The 24,468-nt window shown below is 41.4% G+C and overlaps 1 protein-coding gene across 1 annotated transcript in view; it reads left to right on the top strand.

Annotated features, from left to right (window-relative positions):
• AIDA (axin interactor, dorsalization associated) overlaps positions 1-23,718 on the top strand; it is a gene marked incomplete at both ends in the record, with an annotated part of 28,090 nt that extends 4,372 nt beyond the window's left edge. Inside the window, 8 exons of the mRNA XM_081997062.1 lie at positions 6,295-6,348; positions 8,541-8,595; positions 13,927-13,990; positions 14,441-14,547; positions 19,097-19,219; positions 21,975-22,097; positions 22,586-22,703; positions 23,622-23,718. Coding sequence (XP_081853188.1) covers positions 6,295-6,348; positions 8,541-8,595; positions 13,927-13,990; positions 14,441-14,547; positions 19,097-19,219; positions 21,975-22,097; positions 22,586-22,703; positions 23,622-23,718 — 741 coding nt within the window. The remainder of the gene's footprint in view (positions 1-6,294; positions 6,349-8,540; positions 8,596-13,926; positions 13,991-14,440; positions 14,548-19,096; positions 19,220-21,974; positions 22,098-22,585; positions 22,704-23,621) is intronic.
• Between the last annotated feature and the right edge of the window lie 750 nt (positions 23,719-24,468).

Here is a 24,468-nt window from a genome sequence, read left to right as displayed (position 1 = left end):
TCTCCCCTCAGTTGAAAAGGCTGTTTCTTGTCTCAGCATCATATTAATGCAATTCTGTGACAGGATTTAAGAGGAAGATGCTACCTGAGGTCTCATACACTCAAGCAAAAGCAAAATAAAATCTTTTGAGATATGAGGCCCTGCTAAATTTTCATGTCTTGTATAAAGGCGTGTTTTTCTTAGGAACACCAAATTAGAGAGCCCCTGTATTTCCAGATTTCCAAGTCATAAGATCACTTGTTTGAGCAATGGCGTTGCCTGAAAATTAACATTTGCTAGCCCAGAATCTCACCTATGGTAATAGAGTGCTAGAGTAATGGGATCTGTATTTGGAAATGTTGGTCCTGAAAACAGGTCCTGGCTACAGAAATTGGAGATTAACTTGATGTGTTTAAAGAAACTCATTACAAAGAAATACAGCTTTACGTAGAGTCTGACAGAGGTTTGTAACTGCTGCGTTGACATGTACCGGTAAGAAAGCAAAGAGCCAGTCTTCCATGTTCTGTTTACCTTCTGTAAAGAAGGTAAGGCTCATGATTGTCGTAAAAAGAGTCACATTCTTGGAGAAGGATTTGGTCAACCTTTCCTGAACGGAAGGCTTGGCAGCCTTGTTAATGTCAGACAGCTGCTTACTCTTTGATTGCTTCTGCTTTCTGCCCCTTGCTGGTAGCTTTCTCCATCATTGTTGGCTAGAGTCATCTTTACTGCATGCTTCCCCTCTGTGGCTACTTTTGAAAATATGGTTACTTCATGAAGGCGAAGCTGTTAATCTCATTTCTGGAGGCATCATCTCCTGTGAGTATGGGAACCAGAACCACACAGGGCTTTGCTTCCAGATGTTCCCTGAATCTTGTGAAAAGGACCTTGGACCAGATTGTGGAAGTGAGTGAGGTCAGCTATGAGAGGAGGCCTGGGGGTCTCAGGAAGCAGAGATAACTGACCTCAGATGTTAGATGCACAACTGCGATCATGTCTTAAGGTGACAGTCTTCTGAAAAGAGGAGTGGCTGTTTTGAATCCTTGCAGAGGGATACCTGTTTCTAAAGCTGATATAACTTACCAAAGAGGTTGACATTTATATCACTTGCGGTTTTTGCTGATCAGTAAGGGGCTGATGCACTGAAACTTTGAGCCTGGTTATCAAATAGTGATGCCTGTTTCATTAACCACATACACAGCTGAATTCCCCAACATTTTGTTGAGAGAACATTCTCTTTCCCTCCTCTACCATGAGGAATGCTAGTTGCAACAAAAATAAGAGCCTTGCTATTGCTTTGAAAGAAGCACTTAAAACTCTGTACAGCAAAATCTTTTAGTCTGATGTCAAGCTCCTTGCTGTTCTCGTCTCTATTTCTGCAGGAGCTCAGCCAGCATAATCTAGTGATCATGACCAATTACTGTCATCGCTAGTATCATCCACTTGGCATGTAGGAGTAGAGTTTAGCACGCTTCTGGGTTTTCAAGCAGTTTGGTTAAACAGAAGTGTATCTTCTCTCTAGCCACCCTTCAAAAAATCTACGTACCAAAACAGCTACTTTTGCTCAGCTAAGTTCCTGATGGTGCATTCACCGGCATGCTATTTCCTCCTGGTTCCACAAAATCTCTTTCCCTAATATCTTGTCTTTCTGAGGTTCTGTATGTCATATGAGAGCCACTTCTTGATTTTTCTGAGTGTAGAAGAATGCGTAAACATCAGGGTTTGCTTATCTGATATTACTGGCCAAGGCTGTGCACAGAATTTCATGTATTGGAGTGAAGCTAATTATGATTTCCAGTTGCTTGATCTTACCCTCATTCCAGTCTTTGCATAGATTTACAGTTAGATGTTTTCCAAAGGAGCATGCGTACTGCTGAGAGTTGCTGTGAGGCGGCTGTTTCTTACTTGACATACTCTGTGGGAAAGATGGATTTCAGCAGTGATTCCTCTGTACCAAGGGAAAACTGCTATCTGTATAGCTAAGGGGAAAGGACAAGACTAGGTTCAAATCCTCATCCCCATCTGTCTGTATAAACTTTTACCATGTTTGGGTTTATTTCATGCATCACAGGTGGTGTTACAGTGCAGATATGGCCACACCATAATTGATGGTGTGTTACTTGCTAATGTAATCATACAATCTGTTAATCTAACAACACTTGACGGATACCACTGACTTCTTTGCGAGGCATACTGTGAGCCAGTTATCATTTATCTTATAATAAATGTATTGTTTATGGTAAGAATTCAGACTTTTAAATATTAATATCTTACCTTTTTGCTCTTGATCTGAAGAGACTTTTAAAACACTGTATGCCATTTCCCTTGGTGGAGCAGACTAGTCTCCAGAATCTGCCGTTTATTCCTGGATTTTCAGCTTCTGGGGGGTTGTTGTCTTATGTCTACTGCTGGACATAATTCTGGCATTTTAGACCTTAGGGAAGGCTCTGTCTTGACTTGGGTAATTGACAGTGCTGGAATCATCATTCGTGATTGTGAATTTTGTTGAAGAATTTCTCTGCAGATAAATACTATAAACAGCAAATAGTCATCCTGCAACAGCTTTAAGGAGGCTGTGCAACAATTTCGTCCCCGAGAAGCTGTATGTATGGAATATGAACAGATACAGTTAGTGGTGGATTTACCTCAGTCTTAACGTCTGCATCCTGCTGTTCTTTATTTTACCTTTGTTCTCTAAAAAAATCCCGTCTTCATTCATGATCGACCACTGTGTTGTGCTACATGAATTGTTCCAGTTAGGTTTGGCCATGGCTGTCAGCTTGCCTCCAGCTATAGTTACTCTCACCCAGTTCTCTGTGCAATAAATTTGACCTTTAAAGCCCTCTTCTAACCGCAGTTGTTGCTTCTCGTGTAACTGCTTTTGTGCTAGGCTGAGTTTTCGTCAGTGTTAGAAAATCATGCTTTTTATGCAATGGTAACTTGCTGAAATAAGAGCACTGTTGAATGGTCTTAGCATGATTCATTAAACTACTGGTCTCCTAACAGCCTAGACCTCTCTTCAAAGCCAAATTCTGCTTTGGCTCTGTATTTATGCAAACATCTTTGACTGCATTACAGTTAGCACAGTCATTACTCACACAACTGCTCTGAAGAAACCTTGACTACGAGATCAACTGACTTGCTCTCTTTTCAGTTTACATAAAACTGAATCTTAACTATTTTGAACTAGCAAAGTTAATTATGGCTTCCGTCTTTCTAATGAGATGCAGAATGTTTTCCCTGCTGCAAAAAGGAGCCTTTGCATGGGATAGTTGCAGCTGAAAATGATAGCAGTGTTTAGCTGCATTTTTAACTTTTGGATTGGGTGTGGTCCCTTAAAAAAATAGTTATGAATAATGCTTGCTGGGAGCTTGCCATATTTCAATAGATTCCATATAAAACCTATTCTTTACTATTTTAAGACTCCCAAACTTTCTTCAATTAATCTCTTTCTAGAGCTATTATTGCCCTTCAGCCCCCAGGAGGCTGAGGACACAAATTTTGTATTGTTGTTTGACCAGTTAGGAGATACCTAGTTCAGGCGGTTTTGAGCATACACAGTTAAGGATCTGCAGGATAGGGAACAGGGGTGTTGCTGAGCTTGTCGGTGAATTCACAAAGGAGCTAGGGGTTGAGCAGTGCTTCTTGAGACCTCATGTATGGTATGGACTTAATGCTCTGCGAGTGAGACCAGGAAGGGAAGAGCCACGTGAAAATCTGTTTACATCTTCTGATTCTGTGGTGGGGCACAGGGACTGTGTGCTGGCACCCTGCAAACTTGTAGCCCTCTTTCTGTGGTGCAGTCAGAAGCATTTTGATCTAAGACGGAATGGGCATGTTCTTTCGCTCGGCAGTCAACACCCAAAGCATCAGAACAGCTGGGTTTTTGCAAACGTTAGAGCTGTAGTAAAACCTCAGAGATTTCCCCTCCCTTCCCGAGGGAACCTCTAGATTCCTTTCTTTTACCCATTACTTCACACCTTCCTCTTTAAGATTCTACCTTCGCAAATGCATCTTTCCAGATGTTTTAAAATAGAAAAAGGAATTCCTTTTGTTACGCTGCAGCTGATTAGATGGATGTAGTGCATTCTCACCCTAGGGACTGAGAATCTGCTTCTCTAGTACTACCTGGTGTCCTTCCATCCAGCCTGAAGGTACCTGTAAATCCACAACACCTATGTGCGGACCGTGGGTGTGAAAGTGTCAAAATGAATCGCGGACTGTACGTACTCCTTTCTTTTCCAAAAATCTGTGTTTTTCAAAGCTATGCTGGAGATCCAGCTATGGATCTCTGTTATGTGGCGGAATTTATTTTGGGGAGGTAGTAGTTTGTTGACTGAACGTAGACTACAAAATGAACATCCACAGAAATGGAGCTGTAATATTTTTACTCTGCCATGTTTCATGCAAGCATACAGTCATGTTGCTCTATATTAAAATCCCCAGACAGTACACTGCTGCACATGCTACATCCTAGGCAGAGGAGAGAACAGTATGTGTCCTGTGCTAATAGGCATCACTTGCTACTTTCCTGGAAAGTGCTCAAAAGAACTAAATTTTTTGTAAGGCCTCCATACAACGGGCAGTAATATAAACTACGAGGATGTAAAGTCTAGGTTAATGTCGCGTTGTAGCAGGGTGTTTAAGACAAAATGAGACGCCAGTTGGGGAGAAATGGCTTTGAAAGCTTTGATGAGCCTGTGATGGCAGATGAAAATGGGGTATCTGAGGCTTTTACACACAGCTGTTGGCTCTGCCCTGGGGGTATTGATGTCTGATCTGCTTATGATTTGGCTCCTGAACTCTTTCAGTTTTCAGTGTGGTGTGAGGTGAACTGAAACTGGAGCTGCTTAGCTTTTAGCCCAGCTTGTTAAAACTGGTGGTGGCCCAGGAGCTGATGGAGAAGGAGGTGTGACACCCCTTTGCAGGAGAGTCAGGGCAGATGGCTGGGGAAGGTAGCTGTGAAAGCATGCCTAGTTTTTATCTGCTGCAACAAACATCTTGGGGCCCTAAAATGTAACCGTCCTTTAAAGGGAAGTTTTGGCTTTTGACTGATGCCACATAACTTGCCAGATGCCCATACTCTTGAAGTTCTTTGATGCTAGGGTTGTGCTCTAGGGAATTTTTTCCTCCCCTTGCATCCAGCTTGGGGGGAGCTGTTTTAATACTGCCTGATTTAAAAGGAGAGAATGAGTTACAGGTGCATATTTCAACTTCAATCTTCCTTTGGGGGGGGGGAAAGTTACTTTGAAAGTAAACCGCTTTTCTTTGTAGCTTCATTGTTGCTGTTTTTCTCACCCTATAAATGTTCCACAAAGCATTTTGAATTATGTTTGGTCCTTATCTCTGCAGATAGTCTTAGTTTTTCTTCACTAAAACCTTTTAGTTAACAAACTTGTGATGGTCAGGCAAGGTAAAGTATACCATGCAGTTGTGTCCACTCGATGTCGGTTATGGAAGTCTTAAATCCTCCTTTCAGCTGGTAGTAATAGAAACAAATGTGACTGTTGCTGGAGCCTCTCACTTTGTGAGACATAAAAGCTTAAGTAGCGCTTTCTTCAAAGTAAGACTGCTAGCAATGGGGTATTTTGAAGCCCTTCCCTCTCTTCTACATTTTTAAATGAAAATGAGAAATTACTTCACAGTTCTGCGCAGGGCTATTTTAAGTAGCTGACAGGTTTGAATCAAAGAATATATTTTATGCTTCACTCAGTTTAAGTGTCTTAAAATTACAAAAATAGAAAGCTAGAAAAATAATCCGCCTTTATACTTCCTCTCCCGCCAAAACCCATAAAAGCAGACTCTTTTTTCAGCGCTGAGATACTGGGCTTCTGTAACTTCTGAGGAGGGTTGACTTGGTCTGCTGAGATTGTAAACCTAATAGAGGAGCTGTAGGCATTTGCCCCTACAAGGGCAAATTAGAACAAACCCCTCAAGTTCTCAGAAGGTAATACACTGGTTGTTTTGGAATTTTTTTTTTTGGCTCTCCCCTATCACTTCAGAACAGTTGGGTTTATAAAAAAGTTTATGATGTGGTAGGCATTATTACAGTTTCTGCTGAGTGAATGGCCCCCATTTCTGTTGATGAGCTGTGGGAGGGGTGTTAAATGACAGATATCTGTTTCATCTATTGCACTTTCAGAAAATCTTGCTTGTGTATAAAAAAAGCTTTTGATGCTGAATGATCTGGTACTGAACAATAGATCTAAGATCTTTGCAAGAAAAAGCAATTGTTTGTATTTATATTTTAAAAACATGTAAATATGGAAGAATACAGCTTCAGTACTGAATTAAGTATTTTTTTTTTTCTCCTTTCAGAAAACCATAGCTAAAATTGCAACATGCTTGGAACTGAGAAGTGCAGCTTTACAGGTATAGCTCTTTTTCCTATGTGACTTCATACTTTAGTGATAGGTAACTTTAAAGCTTTTTAAAGCTAGTTTTGTGTCTTCAAACATCGCCAAAACTTCTCAAAACAGAGTGAACAAACCTTTGAAAACTTGGACTTTACAGGTTGTTAACATGATGCCCCAGGTGGCTGTCTTAAAAACTTTTAAGTGCTGATATGAGCATGTATTGGGGTTTGTACAGGAATTTAACTGCAGGCTTTGTGTCTTTGGTTCTTTGCTTCATTTTCCTCCTTCAGAACTGCTTAGTTTGTGTTCCTAACCGGCGTCAAGTGTAAAAAGATCCCCAGAGTGACCCTTGCACTAATTCAGCTGCTTCACAAATCATAGTAGAGCATGAGGAAGAATGTGTGTGTAGAACAAAAATGAGTTTGTAGTAGTCATGAAAACTGGCAGTGCTGTAGGGAAATGTATGAAAATACTGATTTAGATGCTACTCTTTGGGCTTTTTTCTGTATTGAAAGTAGATGTCATGGGAGTGAATTTCTTTTTCTCTCAGCACAATCTTATCTGCAAAACAAAAGGGAACTGAGAGAAATTTCCAAAAGAGTGTGGATGGAGAAGGGATGAAGCAAGTAAAGCAAAGTTTGAGTTACTGGATTACCTCTTTACTAGCAAAGAGTGGTGACAGGCAAATTTTGCATCAAGTTGCTCACAGCAGCACTCCTGAGTACTTCATGTTGCTGTACAAGGTGCAGCAGCTCCATTGTGCTGCCTTCAGTTGTCTGTGAGGCTGGGATATAGTGACAATTTAGGCAGCATGCTGGAGCTGGACTGATGAGGTAGGGGCTGACCAGTCTCGAGGCTGTACAGTGTTTGAAGAATTATTTTGTTTAGCTCTACCTGTCCTTCTATTTTGATCTAACCTGGGGTGTTTGAACAGCATTGCACTTGTTCTGAGTCACTGTGACTTTGTGATGAGGGCAAGGTGTGTTCCATTGTAGGACAACTTTGTGGGCCAGGTCACATCTCAGAGCAACAGCAAGAAGATGTAGCAATGTCATAAGTTGCCAAACTGAAGACATGATGTCTTGCAAGGACAGCCTTCCTTGCTGTTGGTTCCTCAGCAGTAACTCAAGGATTTTATAACCTCATGTGAGGGTACTAGAACTTCTCATCCACTTCACTTTGGGGAGTGTTTTACTTGCAGCAGTTCTGTTATGGTTTCTTAGCAGAGATGAAAGCAGTTAGTGAGTTTGGTCATCTTTTCCCATTCTTCTAACAGTATGGGTATAGCTGCTTTAATATCCTTCTGTAGTCTTGTAGAAGGTCCCTGTTGACATTTGGGCAAAATCAAGGAAAAAAACCCCAAACATGTTGGGCCTTAAAGAAGTGTTGAAAACATGGGTAATCTTAAGAGATGCAGAGGATCCAATGACACAGTAGGTAAGACCTGATCCTCTGCCTAAAAGAGGATGTCAAGTGTCGATCCTTTTATTTGCACCACTTTTCTTATGCCGGCTCTGCCACTCAGGATTTCAGAATAGGCGAGTTCAGCTTACCAAACTGTCGGTGAACTACCTCAGAAGAAAACATTAAAAACTTTTCATCTGAGTTTCTGTTCTGCTTACTGAGAAGCAGACATGTGCTACAGACAGATGAGGAAACTGCATCATCAGTGTTGGAGAAAGGAGAGATGGGAATCCCTCTTCCATTTGCAGTGAGCTCTTAGCCAAGTGTTTTGTCAAGCTCATGTTGTATACTGTAATTTCTGCCAGTGTTAACAATGTTGGACATGTGTCTTGAACTGTGAATGCTCCTGTTGGGGCATCGCTTTGCAGTAGGGCCTTACAGCTGATCTTGCTTCAGAACAAGTTGATTGGGGAAGAATTAAAATAAGTCCCTCTGTCTTAATGTTCCTGCGTGTAGTAAGCATGAAAGACCAACTAGTTGCTTTAAAAATATTTATCTTGCATTAGAGCTTGGAACATGGGATAAGTTTGTTCTCAATAAATGAGAAGTAATGTACTTTCCACCTCACCTGTGAATCTAATATCTGTTGTGGAGCTTTTGTTTGTTTTTTTTAGGGCATAGCTTGGAAGTAACCTGCTACACTTGAACCAAGAAAGTACCTTGCATGCTTGTTCGAAGATATGGTAGCTCTGTCTGAGGGGAAGGTGCATACTAAGATCTAACTCTTTATTTGTAATGTCCTAGTCCACCCAATCACAGGATGAATTTAAGCTTGAGGATCTGAAGAAGTTGGAACCAAGTAAGTAGTAGCTTTGTATTTTAAGTGAGTGACATTTATCATTACAGTGGAAAATATGACAGCAGCATGAATACTGACTGACCACAATGTGGTTTGACAGTAATGCTGGTTTTAGGTGGTTCTTCCAAATATCTGTTACCACATAGACAAAACCTGGTGTGTATTAAGGAATGTAATGTGGGTAACTTCAAAGTATAGTAGTCCTAATGTTTCAGATAATGGATTCATCTTTATTCTCAAGTAAGTAATACTTTGGGTGCTGCTAATTTTTGCACAAAATAGTAATTTAAGCTATCAGTAGTACAGTATATAATCAGCTGGAAAATTTACCTGCATATTTCTTTCTTGAAGTGAATTTCAACACTTTGTGGTTTTCCACCTTCCAGCATGAAATTTATTTTTTCTTCTGAAAATATTTAACTTGTGCTCATGGTAGCTAATCACCTGTTGCCTACCACTGTAATGCTACCATACAAACGAAGTTAAGAGTCAAAGTGAGGATGTGAGTCAGTCTTTGAAGTGTTTTGTGTGATGATGTTTTTTCCCAATGGATCCTGGGGTGATACTGGGTATGTCAATCCAGAAATAACTTTTTCATGTAGGAAGTATCTATTTATTTGCTACGTTTTCCTTCCCGTAACGCTGGCTGCTTTATTCCTAAAGCATCTTTATGATCAGGGCTTCCACATCTAAGCAATATTATCCTGAATGCTAACATTTATGCAATTCTTGGGGAACAGGAGGTGTGGAAGAGCTTTTTTCATGCTGGTGAAAGCTGGCTTTATTTTGCTTCTGTGTCATTAGGGGGGATGTTGGGGATAAAGACGATGGGCAGGCAAGTGTTTCCACTTCATGAATAAGCTGAGTTTCTCTGCACTCCCATTCTCTAAATAACTGGCACAGGATCCTACAGGGAAGCCTCTCAAGAAGCAGGGCATTAAATTGAGCTTCCTAATGTCTCCACCAAAACATAGAGTCCAAATGCTTTTAAACTGTTCCCTGAAAATGGAAAGTGAAGGTACATTACAAGACTGCTACATCTGTGAAACCCTAGCTCAGGAAAGGGTTTAACTATGTGTTAGAAGTATTAGGTCTTTCTCAATGTACATATTGCACGTCTGGCCTCTGCATCCTCTGATTGGGGATTATTTTGTACAGATACTCCTGCTGTCTGTTTACAAAATATTTGAAATGTTGTAATTATTTAATGACTGTGGATTTTAGACTCCATTGTGCAAATGCCCTGTGAGTGACTGAATAATGGAAGAGGGAGGGGAATCATGTTTTAATTGATAAAACTGTTCTACAAATCAAAAGAAGTGACTGTTGAAGGGTTTAATCAGAATTTACATTCTGCCAACAGGTGTAAAGCCTCCCTTGAAATGCCTCCTTTTCTTAAAAGCCAAAATTTCAATTACAGTGCAACAGTCCGATTGCTTATCTTGCCCTCCATCAGAGAATTTGATCTTTAGCTGTCAAAAAACTGTTCAACAGTGTGAAGTGCATTCAGCCCACACCTCATACAACAAGCAACTATATTAAAACCGAGGAAGAGTGTGTGGCCATCAGTTTTGAAAGACACTGAGTTATTTTCCTCGGAGGAGAATGGGTGCTTCTATGACAACAATGGAACATTGATGTTCTTAATGCTGCTGTCTGGCTTGGATTGTTCTGGCCTCTTTCTCTCCGAATCGTGCCTTTGTTTTGTGTTTTTTAAGTATATCTTGAATAGTAAATCTTAATCAGGCAAACACCAGCCATTTCATAAAACACACCATGAAGTGTTTTAACTTGCGTGTTGTAAATTTTCTCTTGCATTCAACCAGAAAAAGCTAAAAAAATCTGGGCTGGCACTGCAAATAAGTGATTCCTTTGTTAGGTCAAGCCACCCTTCTGTTAGGGTGGAATGAAAACAGCTACACACACAATTTGGCTTGTTTTAATTACTTTTGTGCCTGAAGCTGTCAAAATGGCTGAGAAATTTGGTTTTGGGTGTTGTAACAACCAGGGCCCTTAGATTTAACGTTGTTTTTTTTTTTTTAATCTTGTGTTGTCAAGTTCTAATTTTTCCTACGTAAGCTTGCGTTTCACACTGCTTGGAAAGTGAAGTGGTTGGTCTTGTTTGTTTATAGGATTTGTCACTGAATCTTTTGTGCTAGAATAATGCTACAGGAGGGTCCATCCATGCAAACAGTTCTTTTGAGACTATGCTGTGTGAAGTCATTGCTAACACACTGGATCTCACAAATCCTTTTCTTGTGAAAGCTTATTCCAGTGTTATAGTATGCATTACAAATGGGTAGGGTGGGACATCCCGTGTGCCTGTGTGTGTGGTAATTCTAGCCACTAAGCAACTAGTTTCAAACTCAGTGTGTATGTATTAAACAAGAAGTAGATACTGAGTTGTACTGGGGAGCCTGGTATCTGAATTATTTTGTGTTATCTATTTGAAAAAAAGAAACCTGTAAAGGTATTGTAGGCTGTCACTAAACATCTAAATGGACAGTGGTCTTTGCCAAGTTAGTCTTACTGGTCTTATGGCTCACGTTGATAATTTCTTTTGAAATCTTTCAAGAAACCCAGCTGCTGATAAGATCGATGTGGTATTGTCCAACGTCACCAAAAAAAAAAGGCAGCTTCTGCATAAGAGCCTGCAGAACAGTATTTTTAAAAGATTTCTGTTGGAAAAGCAAGGTGAACGGAGGCCTCGATGCTGGGATCTACCCGTAGTTACACACGTGTAGAACTTTGTGACTCGTGTCCTCAGCAGCAGCATTACAGAGGGGAAGTGCTCTTTCTCTCAGAGGCAATGTGTGTTTCTAAAAACAAAACAAAAACTAAAAAAGCCCAAACCAACCTCTTAAAGCTTGGGTGCCTTACACAGTATTGCAAGGGGGATTCCTGTTCATTGTAACCTTATGTCTTTTTCTGTGATCCGGTTATTTTTATTTAAATCAACTGCAACTCGCACTTGTGATAGATGTAAAGAGGATTTTTCTTTTCTTCAAGGGATGATTGTTGCATTGCTGCTTTATTGCTTTGCTTTTTCTTAATGACTTGGAGTAAGTGTTTCACCAGGCTGAGGTGCTATAGATCCACTTCTTATCCTGATGGTGTTTAAAGGAGCACTGTAGTAAATCGCCATATTACAACTCTGCAAAATTATTTGCTATTGGTGATGAGGCAGAGTTGAAGCTCTTTAAAACTTGATCCACAGCTTTCTGCAGCAAAAGCCAAGAGTTTCTGTATGGTGTTTCCAGAAGTGTTTCTGAGCTAAACATTCAGCATTGCCTTTTTTACCAGCACCCCCGGGATGTCTGAAGGCAGCGTACTCCCATGGGCAGGTCTGGTACCAGTGCCCGTGTGCATGGCCACGGCTCTGTGGCGGGAGGGTGTACGCTCAGCTCTGCCTCCAGGCAGCATCAAGATTTTGGGCGCTGTAAAACTGTTTGCCCTTTTCCTGTGCTGATATTGGTGGAGTATTTTGTGAGTATTTTTGCCCTCTAGTGATGACTGAAATTAATTACTAAAAAGGTTTTTTCAGGTGATGTTCATTCACGTAGTGAGAGAAGCTCGTTACTGGGAAAAGAGAGGAATCTAGCTGGAAGTTGGAAGGAGAACGACTGTAATTTCCATTGCTCTGTATAACATGCCTATGATCTGTAAGAGAATCTCGCTTTACTGTGATTTTTCTGCCTGGGACAATTTCACTTTCTGTCTCTGGTATGATGTAGCTCTCCAAGAGCTGGGGAATTCTGAGTGTGGTAAAAATTCCCCTTCTTTTCCTGAACCTCAGCGGCGCTGGAAGGCGGCTGCTGCTAATCGGCTGCTTTTCTATTGGGAAGTGGCTGTGATTCTTTGCCAGGATGTTGAGAACTGCATTACTGACTGCTCGGAGCAGAAGTCTTTGGAGCGAATGAGAGCCTTGGCATCAGTTTTGTCTGTCACATCTCTCACTGAAGGCAACCTAAAGCTTTCTATATATTTATGTATTGTGTTCAGCTGTAATCAAGCAGTACCTAACCTCTCAGGTGGTGGTACAAAAATCATAAAAAAAAAAAATCAGAATGAGCGAAGACTGGAAGGGCTTTTTGGATTCTTTATAGTTTCCCTGAGGGATTCTTTATTCACTGTAGCATTCAGGTGGTGTCTGGTAAGTTAATGATGGAGCCCACGCTGAGTGATGCGAATATGAAGACAGACAGGAAAGCTCTCCTACACTGGCTGAATTGTAGTGTGCAGAGGCAGAGGGGCCTGGAACATAACTGGTTTTTAAGTACCTCTGGGTATTTGTGTAATCTTAACATTGTTTTAAAACAGTTTTGTTCTGATTCAGTAGTCCTAAAGGGAGATTTCCCGTGCTCTGAGAGGGTTTATTGCAAAGGGAGGCTCAGGGAGAGGACTCAGTTTTAATAGCTCCTTTCCCCCTGCCCAGTCTGGGATACTCACTGTCTGCTAGGAGAGTGCCTTTCCCCGCAGGCGTTCTCTTGTAAATTTTTAGGCCCTTCAGCCATCCTTGAATGCTTATTTCTTTCACATGCTTTTGGAATTTTTGCTTTTACTTGTAAATGCTTTTGGAAATAACAGCTAAAGTTGTGATTACTGAAATGTGAGTAAGTTTCCAATACAAATGGCAAAGCCATTCTCCACCATATGCTGGAGAGTGTAGTCTGTGTCTCTGGGGCTTGATGCTCAAATGTTGCACTGTATCTTTTCTGAGTTTTGCCAATCTGCCCAGATATCTGAGGGCAGAAAAAAAGAAAAAACAAACAAGCAAACACACACACAGACACGCCCCTGCAAAACCCCAAAACACATGCATGAAGAAGTGGGACATCTCAACTAAGCTATGTGTTACCAGCATGCTTGGACTCCCACAGAGCTGTCTGAATGTGCAGCATACATGTGTGCTGAAGTGTGTCAGTTCTGGAGACTTCAGTCTGTTTGGAGCTGATGCCAGTAACGGCACCACCCTGCTTTCAATAGCCACCAAAGATTGCTACCATTACCTCAGGGCCTGTAGCTGTTTCTCATGATGCTTTTGGTTATTGCTGTCTCTATCTTCCTGGGCTGTGTGAGTGTGGCGGTGATTTTACGCTGGAGTTGCAGTTAGCCTGGCTGAATGCTACAGTGATACAGCCCTGATCAGGACTGTACTGGTGTTTAAAACATAAGAGAAGGGTTGGGTTTTTTGTATGATCCGATTATTTTTAAAATATTACTATTACTTGTGTGTGTGAAGATGCTGTGAGAATGGACATAGCTGTGCAAAGTAGCAGCATTAATGCTTGTATATGGATATAGATTGTTATTTTTTTCCCCTCTCTGCAGTCTTAAAGAATATCCTCACTTACAATAAGGAGTTCCCCTTTGATGTTCAGCCTGTCCCACTCAGGTAAGAGAGAACTGGATCACTTTATGTACAGATACGTATCTGAAACAGAGCATAGCCTGGGACCTGGTGTACATCTGAAACACTAGAATTTCTAGAGCCACCTACTTGCTGTACTGCTTTGGGTAAACTGGCTAAGAGAACTTTTGAACTCTGTTTGTCTAGGTACCACTAAAAATCAAGCCCATGCTTTTGGTAAAATCAGGATTTGGTACATCCCTGCATCTCTTTGAAATTGCCAGTGTTGTCTCATGTTTTTAGACCCTGTGCTTTCTACTGGGCTGAGCTCCTGCAGTCTCTGTCAGAGTGTATAGATACAGGTAGTAATTAATAAGAAGTATGAAATGACATTAAAGCATGTTGCCCCTGCTCTATACTCAAGTGCTGACTTGTGAGTTGAAAGACAGATGATGAATGAACTTTGGTCTCATTCTTCTTTCTCATGTCTTACAGGAAGATTTTAGCACCTGGAGAAGAGGAACACTTGGAGTTTGAGGAGGATGATGAGGAAGGAGGAGCTGGAGCAGGGTCTCCAGACTCTTTTCCTGCTAGAGTTCCAGGTAGGGGCACTAGCCTTGCCATGCCAGCCTATGTAGCATGGGTAGGGGATTCTTAGAGACAAAACTTTTTTCCACCTGTGATTAGAAAAGTTTGGGAGAAGAGCAACAGGCTAATGTAAACGCTAATGCTGTATTGGAGAACCACAAAGGTGGACAGTGGATTTTTTTTTTTTCCTCAGCAAACAATATCTTATTGCAAAATAGTTTTATGGATAACCTGTGAGAGTGGTACCATCTACCTCAAATAATTAGCTTTTGTTCTTTGTTCAAACTCAGTATTTTCATTCTGTGCACTCTCTTACCTGTACTATGTGAAGTGTTTCAAATGTATTCAAATGTAAATTGTGGCAATGTTTCTCCTGCAAGGAGCATCCCATCCTGCTGGAGGTGTGATAAGTTGTTGCTGGTTATTTTTGTGTTGCATCGACTGGTGAGACAATGGCTTAGACTAAAGCTAAGCTCTGAGAGGATAAAGAGGGGGTAGCTTTGGTTTTGATAGCTTAAATCCTTGTCCATGTGAAAGCACTTGTAGAACTGGGTATACCTACAGATTCTAGAGAAGGTCTTCCTGTAAATTCAGCTTCTGAATTTACTGGGTGAAGGAGTAGGATGTTCCAACAGAGGTTCTTTTGGTTCCTGGTGTAGTTTCCTTGCAGAAGAATCAAGTTTCTATTTTCAGAGCAGGTTGGCAAACTTATCTTTCAGGAAGGAGGTAACAAGTAGGAAAACTAGTACTGGAATTATGGTCGAAAGAGCTGGCATGTTGCATTACTTATGCTTGGAGAAAACACGTGTCTCTCCTTAAATCTGAGCCAATGCATGCTGCTGAATATGATCCCTGCAGGCTATACCGATGTAGCTATGCACAGCCTACGGTTGTTTATGCTAAGCTCACAAATAGGCTAGAATATATTGTGATATTTTACTGCTGACATTTACTATCTTGATCCTTGTTATTCACCATGATAAATCCATTTAGGAAGATGCATTCCATCTGTCCAAAGTACAGCAGAGAGATCTTGAGTAGCTTTTGGTATGGTGGTGAATCAATAAGGGTGTGACCATTACCACAGTGCCAACAGCTCTGTGCAGTCCATTAGAGCTGTGTGCAGATAGTGGACATAGAAGCTGTGTATATGCTTAAGAAAGAGTCTAAGTTGATGATGATACAGAGATTTGAGTTTACAGTTAAATCATTTTCAAAGAAGTAGGGTAGCCAAATTGCAAAGAGGAGAGGTTTGGGGCATATACTTTCTTACAGAATTATTCCTCAGTAAGACCATACTTTTAAGAGGAGGCGAGAGCAACTCCTGAACTTACTGATATTTTACATTGTCATCTACTTAATAAACTGCATATCTGACTCTTCTGATTTTTTTTTTTTTTTTTTTTTTTGCAACAGTAAACTTCCCCCTATCTACAATAATCTAAACCCCTAAGGTGGTTTTGTACTACTTGAACACATATCTTGTATTCCCCATTGAATGTAAATTAGCGTGGTATTTCTTACCCGGTTGGAAGTTGGTCTGTTGCTCTTTCTCTGGGTGATGAGGCTTAAACAAAAGCAGTTTGCAGACTTCTGGGGTGAACCTTGTAAGTAAAGTCAACTTTTCATATTGAATTGATAGAACTGTGTTGCACTCTTTGCTTCTATATGCCTTTAATCCATAGTGCATAACTGTATTGTCTAACTGACCATGGTCTTGTCTTCTACATGCATGGCTTCATCGTTATCACATTGCACCATTCATCTAACCCAGGAGCCAATGAAGGTATGATAACCTTTTAGTATGTACAGTTATTTCTTTGATCCTATTCATGTAGCTGTGATGTTCTTCATTCAGCTCTTAGTTTCAACCCTCAAAATGCAGTCTTTGGTAACAGTCATAGTACTAGGCATCTGTGTGTTGATCTTCATTTGCCGTCAGTACTAGAAAAAGGGAAGGTCGTATTTGGTGATGCACCTTACATAGCTCTCTAGGAGTCCTACTCTGCTAATAAAGGCATTCTGACTTGCACTGTAGCCAAAGGTAGGTGTAGCTAGATTTTCTTTAGTGGAATGCACGTTTTTATGAGAAATCTTACACAAAGAGTACTTACGTAGCTCCGATTTCTGTGCTGTATGGAGCTGAACTGACCAATGGCTTGCTGCCTCTAACAGCAAATATTTCCTGCCTTTCTCCTGGTTATATACCTCTTTATTTGAGTGCTGTGCTAGCAATGGATTCTTCTGTGAACTCAGCAGGAGACTTGCCACTTTTTGCCCTTTCTCTGAATTGGGGTTTGGGAACGGAGAGACTGAATAGCTGTGCCTTGGTGGCAGTGGGCTGTTGGGTTGGCTCACCTTTGTGTATCTGAAATGCACTTGGAGGAGGACACTTAACTTCATCTGGAGATGCTCCCTTCCCCCTCTGGCAACGATGCCCTGCGGTTGTCTCTGGAATGGCTGGCAGTTTTCTCATGAAAAGCCTCAGTGTGAGCCTGCTGAAGGCTAATGGGCCCAAGCCATGGTGGCAGACTGGCAGTGCGATGCCCAGCCTCGGTAAAGTTATACCATAGAGAGGTTACTGTCAGCTAATGGCTCCTATGTGAAATGACTACAAGAGGCTTCAGTTTTGAAGGACCTGCTTGGGTGGTTGTGGCTCGCACGAGGCAGGTCACAGTCAGCTGCTTTAGTTCATTGCTGGCTTGGCTGCTCTCTGGCTGAGGCAGAAAGGAAACCACGTTCCTTGGAGACCCTCCGTCTTACTGGTCTCTTACCTGTGGGAAGTGAGCTTGACTTTTCTCTTCAGTTCAACTGTGCAATTTCTGGAAATTCACATCTGGAAAACATTTTTTCAAGAAGAGACTAATTTTTCTTAAGCCACTATTTTTATAATGAAAGCCAGTCTGATGCCTCTTTCAGGTGGTTTTTCTGTCAAGTATCCCATCACTTAGTCCCTTTGAGTGACGGATAGGACAACAGAAGGTTACAGTTGTCCTTGGCTCTCGGGGGCATGCTGCTTTTAGAAGACAACTGAAAAATGGCAGAACAAAGTTTTGTGCCAAAGAGAAGACCAGCTTGCTTCTACCTTCATTTAGATTGAAATAAAAAATCTGTCTTTGAACATCTGTTCAAGAGAGACAGTAGGATTAAGTGGAGCGTGTATGCTGCTTTGCAGAAATGGGCACTCTCTCCTAAGTTTGCTTTTTAACGTTTCTCATACTGCAGCCAGAAGCCTGTCCCATTACTTCAGAATGGTGGGTCAAATTCTGATGTGCTATGTTGTGAAGTGTCTGTAGATGCAGTACCTTGGAGGTCATGAGTCTGCTAGCAGCCAAGACAGGAAATACAGAAACGTGCTGCATCAGAGATGTGAATTCAAGTCTTGCTGATGATCCTGAAAGAGGGACTGGGTGTGGGAATGCTCATGAAATCTTGCTGAAGCTGTGGCTCTAGTTCTAAGAGCAGAGTACATGGTCCCCTCTTGCAAAGCCGGCCTCTATAGCAGGACAAAAACTCCTTGGTTCTCCAGCTCCTCAAGCAGATCAAGAGGAAAAAAAGTATCAAGGAGAACCCATATTGGACTTGCCAAAGGAAACTATTACTTTGTTTAGATCTCAAGCCTTGGGATAACATTTTTTTTGTTTGATTTAAAGTTTGGTTTTCTAATTAAAACAAACTTGCTCATGAGTCTAAGCATTTTCTGCCTTGGTGCTTATTCATCTAATACTGGAGAGAGGCTTGAAGCCTGCTAGTTTTCGCTAAAATCAGCATGAAGAAACCTACTCCAATGCTGATGACAGAATCTCATGGCTTTTAGCAAGTTTGAACAGTTTGGATTTCTTGCCAGCTGCACTGTCTTCCTCAGCACTGTGAGGATTCATTTACACTGACCACAAAGTTTTGATGTTAAATGTTCTTGATGCAGAGCTGGGAACTCCTTCCTTAAGCCAGAAGGGAACTTGGAGGATGCAAACACTACTCTTTTTTCTTTTTTTTTTTTTTTTTCCTTTCACCTTTCAGTAGAGGCCAGTAGAACTTAAATAATTAAGAATCTCCCTTCTGTTCAGTGGGATTTGCAACACTGCTGTTTTCCACCTTATTCTCCCAGTCTAAATGTTCAACATGAAGCCAAGTCATGTTCAATGGGGTGGGACTCCTGATTAAGTGTCTGAACTTCCTGCAACTGCAGATTGAATCCAGCCTCCCACATTTAATCCTTAAAAATTATATAAAGTGAGTGCCATAAGTGAGTTATTCTGCATGAGAGCAAGAATGAACACTTTAAACAAAGCTCCTCGCTATTCTTAGGGCATTACTTTTTTATGAATTCACTTGACTTGAGGCAGTCCTGGGATGTTTTAGTGTGGCCTTTGAAATCTGTCAAATTATGTTGCGTCTCTGTGCACACAGACTTTCCCATAGTGCTGTGTACTATTGGGATATGAATCCTTGGGGTTTGAACCCCCTGAGGAGAACAGCATCTTCCATGAGAGGTGAAGGGATAAACAAGGCCTTTGCTGTAAGATGACACAAAGGGTTAATAATATGTTTTACTCTTTCCAGGTACTTTATTACCCAGATTGCCATCTGAACCCGGGATGACATTACTCACCATCAACATAGAGAAAATTGGTCTGAAAGATGCTGGGCAGTGCATTGATCCTTACATCACAGTCAGTGTAAAGGGTAATGATTTCTGTTCCTGGCTCCTCATTTCTAGTTTGGAGAAAGTGTGTTTTCTGAAAGCTGTATTGATTTCTTTCAACCTGCTGGGAAAAATATTTGTTGGTACTTGCATTTTCTATTGTGGACTTTAAGGCTTCTGCTTTAATCAAGGGTGGAAAAATTCTGTATTTGAGCGATACTGGGAGGTGAATCACTGCCGGACACACGCTTATCTGTGCACTCTGGGGCGCCTTCCCCATGCTGGGAGCCGAGTAGCAGCGACTTGGCAGACTGTACTTTGCTATTCCAGCTTCTTCAGCTGACTCTTAAGTACGGATCTGTTTGGACTGCTTGTACTCTGGTCTCTGGGCTTTCTGGAGATGGTGAACCACAGCCTGCTGACCCCATTCTTGCCCTGTCATTAAACTAATTTTTTAGTAAAACAAGTATCATCTTACCAAGGCTTATGGTTTAGAGGAATGGGTATGAAGTTGGGAAGAAAAGCTTGCAAGTGAAATAAAATATGTTCTAGCCTTGGCAATGAAATACTTTGGGCAAAGCCTGGTGGGCTAACGGCCTCTCCCTCTGAGAGTCTCCATGAATCTGGAAGAACCTCTCTCTCTGTCAGTCCAGGATAGGCAACATTAGGATTTCTCACTGTTTCAGATGACAACATGGTTGATGTCTTTTGCTTGAGGCTGGGATTTTTGGTATTCAGACTCTTTCTAGTGGGAGCATCTACCTCTTCCCCATTTTGCATTTCTTAGCAGGAAGTGCCTGTAGGTTGGAATTGCTTACCCTTAACCTGCCCTGCCTGACTTCTGCTTATCTTTACAATCTTTTGAGGTACATGATTTTTTTTTGTTTATCACATAAAAATTTTTATCTGAGCCAACAGCTTCTAGTTATTTTCAGTTGTGATAGTGACCTTGTAGATGTTCTCTTTAGATGTGCTACTGGATACCAAATGTAGGAATAAAATACTTGTTAGATGTGTAATCAGGTGCTTCCTCCACCAGACAAGTTCTTTGGCAGAAGTAAGGGTCACAATATTGAATCCCAGTGATGTTCTCAGGTGTTACTCGCCAAAATGTATAGACAGAAAGCTTTAACCAGTCTCGCTTCCTGTGATGATTTTTTTTCAATGGTGAAACCTTTCACTTCTCTGTGGACTTTTGGAGTATTCACCTGGCTGGGGTGGAAGCTGGAGCATGACTCTTGCCTTCCCCAGCTGATACAACTGCCTTTTTGTGTTTTCAGTCTTGGAAACATGCTGTATTTCTTTGTTTATGGTGTTGCCTGAGGTTTGCAGCATTATTTTGAGATTGTGTGACTGTTCTTTAGGCTCCATTTCACTAGTCACCTGTGGATCTATCTTTGCCTCTGGTATGCCAGAAAGCTGAGGGATGGGTGACTTCAGTGGTGGGGCTAGCTGGATGGATGTAGGTTTAATCAAATTTAATTCTTTCATGCTGAATTTCTCTTGGTCAACAGGAAAATACCAGCCCTAATGGGGTTCTAACACTGGATCCTGGAACTTACCAGAACTTGTGAAGCAAACACTCACTGTTCCTTGCCACTTCAGTGTTTGTCTTTCTTAACTTACTACATATTGTTAGAACTGTCGCTTGCCTTCAGAGCTAACTCTTATTTCCTTTCTGGAGCTAAGCACTGTATATTCCTAGGTGTACTTTCCCAACAAGTTTTTCTGCTAACATGTGGTGCTCTATTTGTGAGCTCCTATAAATGGTGGCTTCCAAGTAATGATATAGAGAATAGAATCAAGGGGGAGGCAGGCCTAGCCTGCTAATGATGACTTTTTATACTTTTCTCAAGATTTTTGGTGAGGAAAAGTAACAATGTAAAGACATTTAGTCCCTCTTAGGAGGCCGAAGATGCTTAGTAGCCATTTGCCTTGGTTCTATACCAGGCTCCTCTTTTGCAGGTTTGGAGAGAGGTTTGTTCCTGAGGCAACGCTGGTGGTCCCAGCGCGCTCCCGGGATGAGGTGCGTCAGCGGTGCTCTGGGGCCCCGCCTCAGCCTGTACCCCAGGCACGATGCACGCACTCTGTACTTGTAGTCTTGGCCACCTTGTTAGCAACTTTGCTCCACCTGAGGGAACGGGATCACTAATGAGAGGAGAAGGAGTAAGAGGACAAATGGACTTGTGTAATTAGCGGAGGCTTAGTGAGAAACAATATTGTCTCACTGTGGTGGATGTGCCTGAGCAGCACAGCCGGTGGCTAGCACTGAGAGCTGGAGTCCAACCCATGGCCCCACTGTGCCTCTGCCTATGGAAAAGCCCAGAGGAATAATGCACGCTGAGTCTAGGCAGCAAAGCAGGGCATATACACCTGGTGGAAGGCCTGCCAGCTGCGCCCCGCAGACCCGGTGCAGCCTCTGCTGCGTATCCCATTCTGCCGGCTCAGCTGAAGGGCGGAAGCCCTGCTGGGATCCCGCTTGCAGAGGGAATGGAATCTTTTGCTGGCAGCAGAAAGAAATGTGCTCTTAAAAATAGAAAGAGGAATAATTCCACATTTTCATCATGAATATTGTCAGAATTTTACCTGCTTTCATGTTGCAATCAAAAAGAAAATTAACTGAGTGGGAAGGGGCATGGTTGCCCTCTCCTTTTTTTTAAAAAAAAAGTTTAGGGGAAAAATCCAGGTGTGCATTAACTTTTTGTGGCAGTATTAGGAATGATTCCTAAATCTCTTAAAGCAGGACCTTAAAGTCTGAGAAGCTTCTGCTGTTCTCATGCTGTTTCTTTCCTGTAGATTTGAATGGGATAGATCTGACTCCTGTGCAAGATACTCCTGTGGCTTTAAGGAAGGAGGACACATATGTCCATTTTAATGTGGACATTGAGATTCAGAAACACATTGAAAAACTAACAAAAGGTATGTTGTATCAGAGACCTGAAGGAGGGTCCAGGAGCTTTGGAAGTGTAGACACAAGGCTGCTCCTGATCTAATAAACAGGCTGTGCCTGAGATGCTGCTGCAGGGCTCAAGCTCCAGACAAGGATAAAAATAGACCTTTGTGTTCTGTCTCTTTCAAATCGGGCATCATGATGACTTGCAGACAAGGGAGGAATGAAAGGAGATAAAAATGCAGCAGTCTGCTCTACTACACATGTATTGAGCTACTTTATCACCTTCTTAGTCATTGGACAAACTGTTACCTGGATTTGAATAATTGAGTGAAGATTACAAGCTCTTGTGAGTGTGGTGAGCGCTGTAAGAACATGGTACAGCTTTTGAGTAAATAACAGAAACACTGGAGATAACTCCCTCCAATGTATGTTGAGCATCTTAATGACAGATGAGTTTTCAGATAACGCTTGTCCATAATCGTTAACTTTTCTGTTAAACCATTTTTCACTCTAGGTGCAGCTATTTTCTTTGAATTCAAACACTACAAGCCTAAGAAGAGGTTTACTAGCACCAAGTGCTTTGCTTTCATGGAGATGGATGAAATTAAACCTGGGGCAATTGTTATAGAACTGTAAGTGACTTGCAATTAAAGATGCCAATGACAGGAAATGAACTAGAGTGCAGTTACAATGTGTGGCTTGTTGCATCAAGGAAGGTTTCTTGGACTTATTCCTTATGGAAGTCATTCTATTTTTAATAAAGAAGGGAAGATAAAATGCTTTTAGGCAAAGAAAAGGGGTAGAGACTCTTCTCAAAAACTAGACTATGTCCAAATAAAATGCTGGTGTTTATAACTAAATTTTGCATGAAGTTGACAAATTCTGTATGGGAGATTTTAATTCTGACCTTAGCTTGAGTGTCAGATTGAGTATATTTAAAAAAATAATAAATGAACTCACATAATCTTTTGGAACAGAACTTCTATAAAGGAAATCTGATTTGAGACATGGGATAGTGATTTGCAATTTTATTTCATGAACATTTCAAAGCATTGTTGTGTGGTTGTGTTTTTTCCCTGTTCTAAGTATACAAAGAAATAGATTAGCCAGTTATGCTGCGGTGGTTATGATGTGCATCCTGCCCTTAGGTGTGAGTGAGGTGTTTTTGAGGAAGAGTGTTTATCTCGCAATTCTGGGCATCTCTCGGAAGAGTGCTTAGTTTGTGCTAGCTGGAGTATGTCTAAGTACTGAGTAGCTGATACTGCATTTCCTATAAGCCAGAGTATTATACTGGGAATAATTCTTACAAAAACCTTATATCCATTTAAAAATAAAAATCTTTGTTTTGTTAAAATATAATAATGCAGAGAAAATACTAGTTTGAGTTTCTTCCTGTAAATCTACTCATCATTGTTGCTTCCAGTAAGTCTTGTCAAATGTATTTAAAAGATTTCGGTAATAAGATCTGTACAGGACAAGCTTTCTAGTATGCTTTCATCTTCCTACACAACCATTAGCACTTGGATTAACTTACTTTCTTGTGGTTACAGGTACAAAAAACCCACTGACTTTAAAAGGAAGAAATTGCAACTGTTGACCAAGAAACCACTTTACCTTCACCTCCACCAAACGTTGCACAAGGAATGACCCTAGTTGTGAGACTTCTGTGAACTGAACCACAAGTCATGGTAGCTGTGTGTAGTAGCCTTAGCCTTCGATTGGCAGGAAAGTGACTGTATTCATGCCAGTAGGTCAGACGGGACCATCACACACTGCACAGCACTACTTCAGGGTCAGAGGCAAGCCCACCATTCAAGTGCAAGCCTTTTTTAGTACCTTCCAGATACAGGTTTTTCTGAGAGCCCTGAAATATGTTGACTGCTTTTCCTAATTTTGCTGTTCATCACTTTCTATCTATCTTAACCGTTATTATCCTTTTGCCTCAAACTCCACCCAAGGATGGAGACTGCCCCTTTGCCAAACCTGTAGCAATAAAGTTGTGGCAGGCCTACTAGCCTGTTTACACTTGCTGTGCTATTGTAGTTCCTCTCATCTGCATTTTGGAGTCCTCTGTAGTGGGCTGGGTGGCAGAAGACCAGGAGAAAAGACGAAGTGGGACAGGAAGGAGCTTGAGGTACTGCAAGTAAGTGATGTAGAGTGAGAGAGAGGAGGACACTGTGTCAAGTGGGGTGGCCACAGAAGGGCTCCTCAGTCAGCTCTTCTGCTTTGGCCAGGCCAGGAGGAGGACAACTGCAGATGAGAATGCTGAACTATGATTTAAGCAGCCTTGCCTGATCCACTCGTACTGAGTTTTGGATACGATACATGTTACAATCCTTTAAATCACCATTACTCCCTAATAGAGCTAGTTTTTCTGTATCTTGTCACAGAGTCATT

This window comes from Phaethon aethereus (assembly GCF_964289735.1).
Source record: "Phaethon aethereus genome assembly, chromosome: 3".
Taxonomy (NCBI): Eukaryota; Metazoa; Chordata; class Aves; order Phaethontiformes; family Phaethontidae; genus Phaethon; species Phaethon aethereus.
Note: the sequence above shows the minus strand (reverse complement) of the source record. Positions and strands in the feature narration are given on the sequence as shown.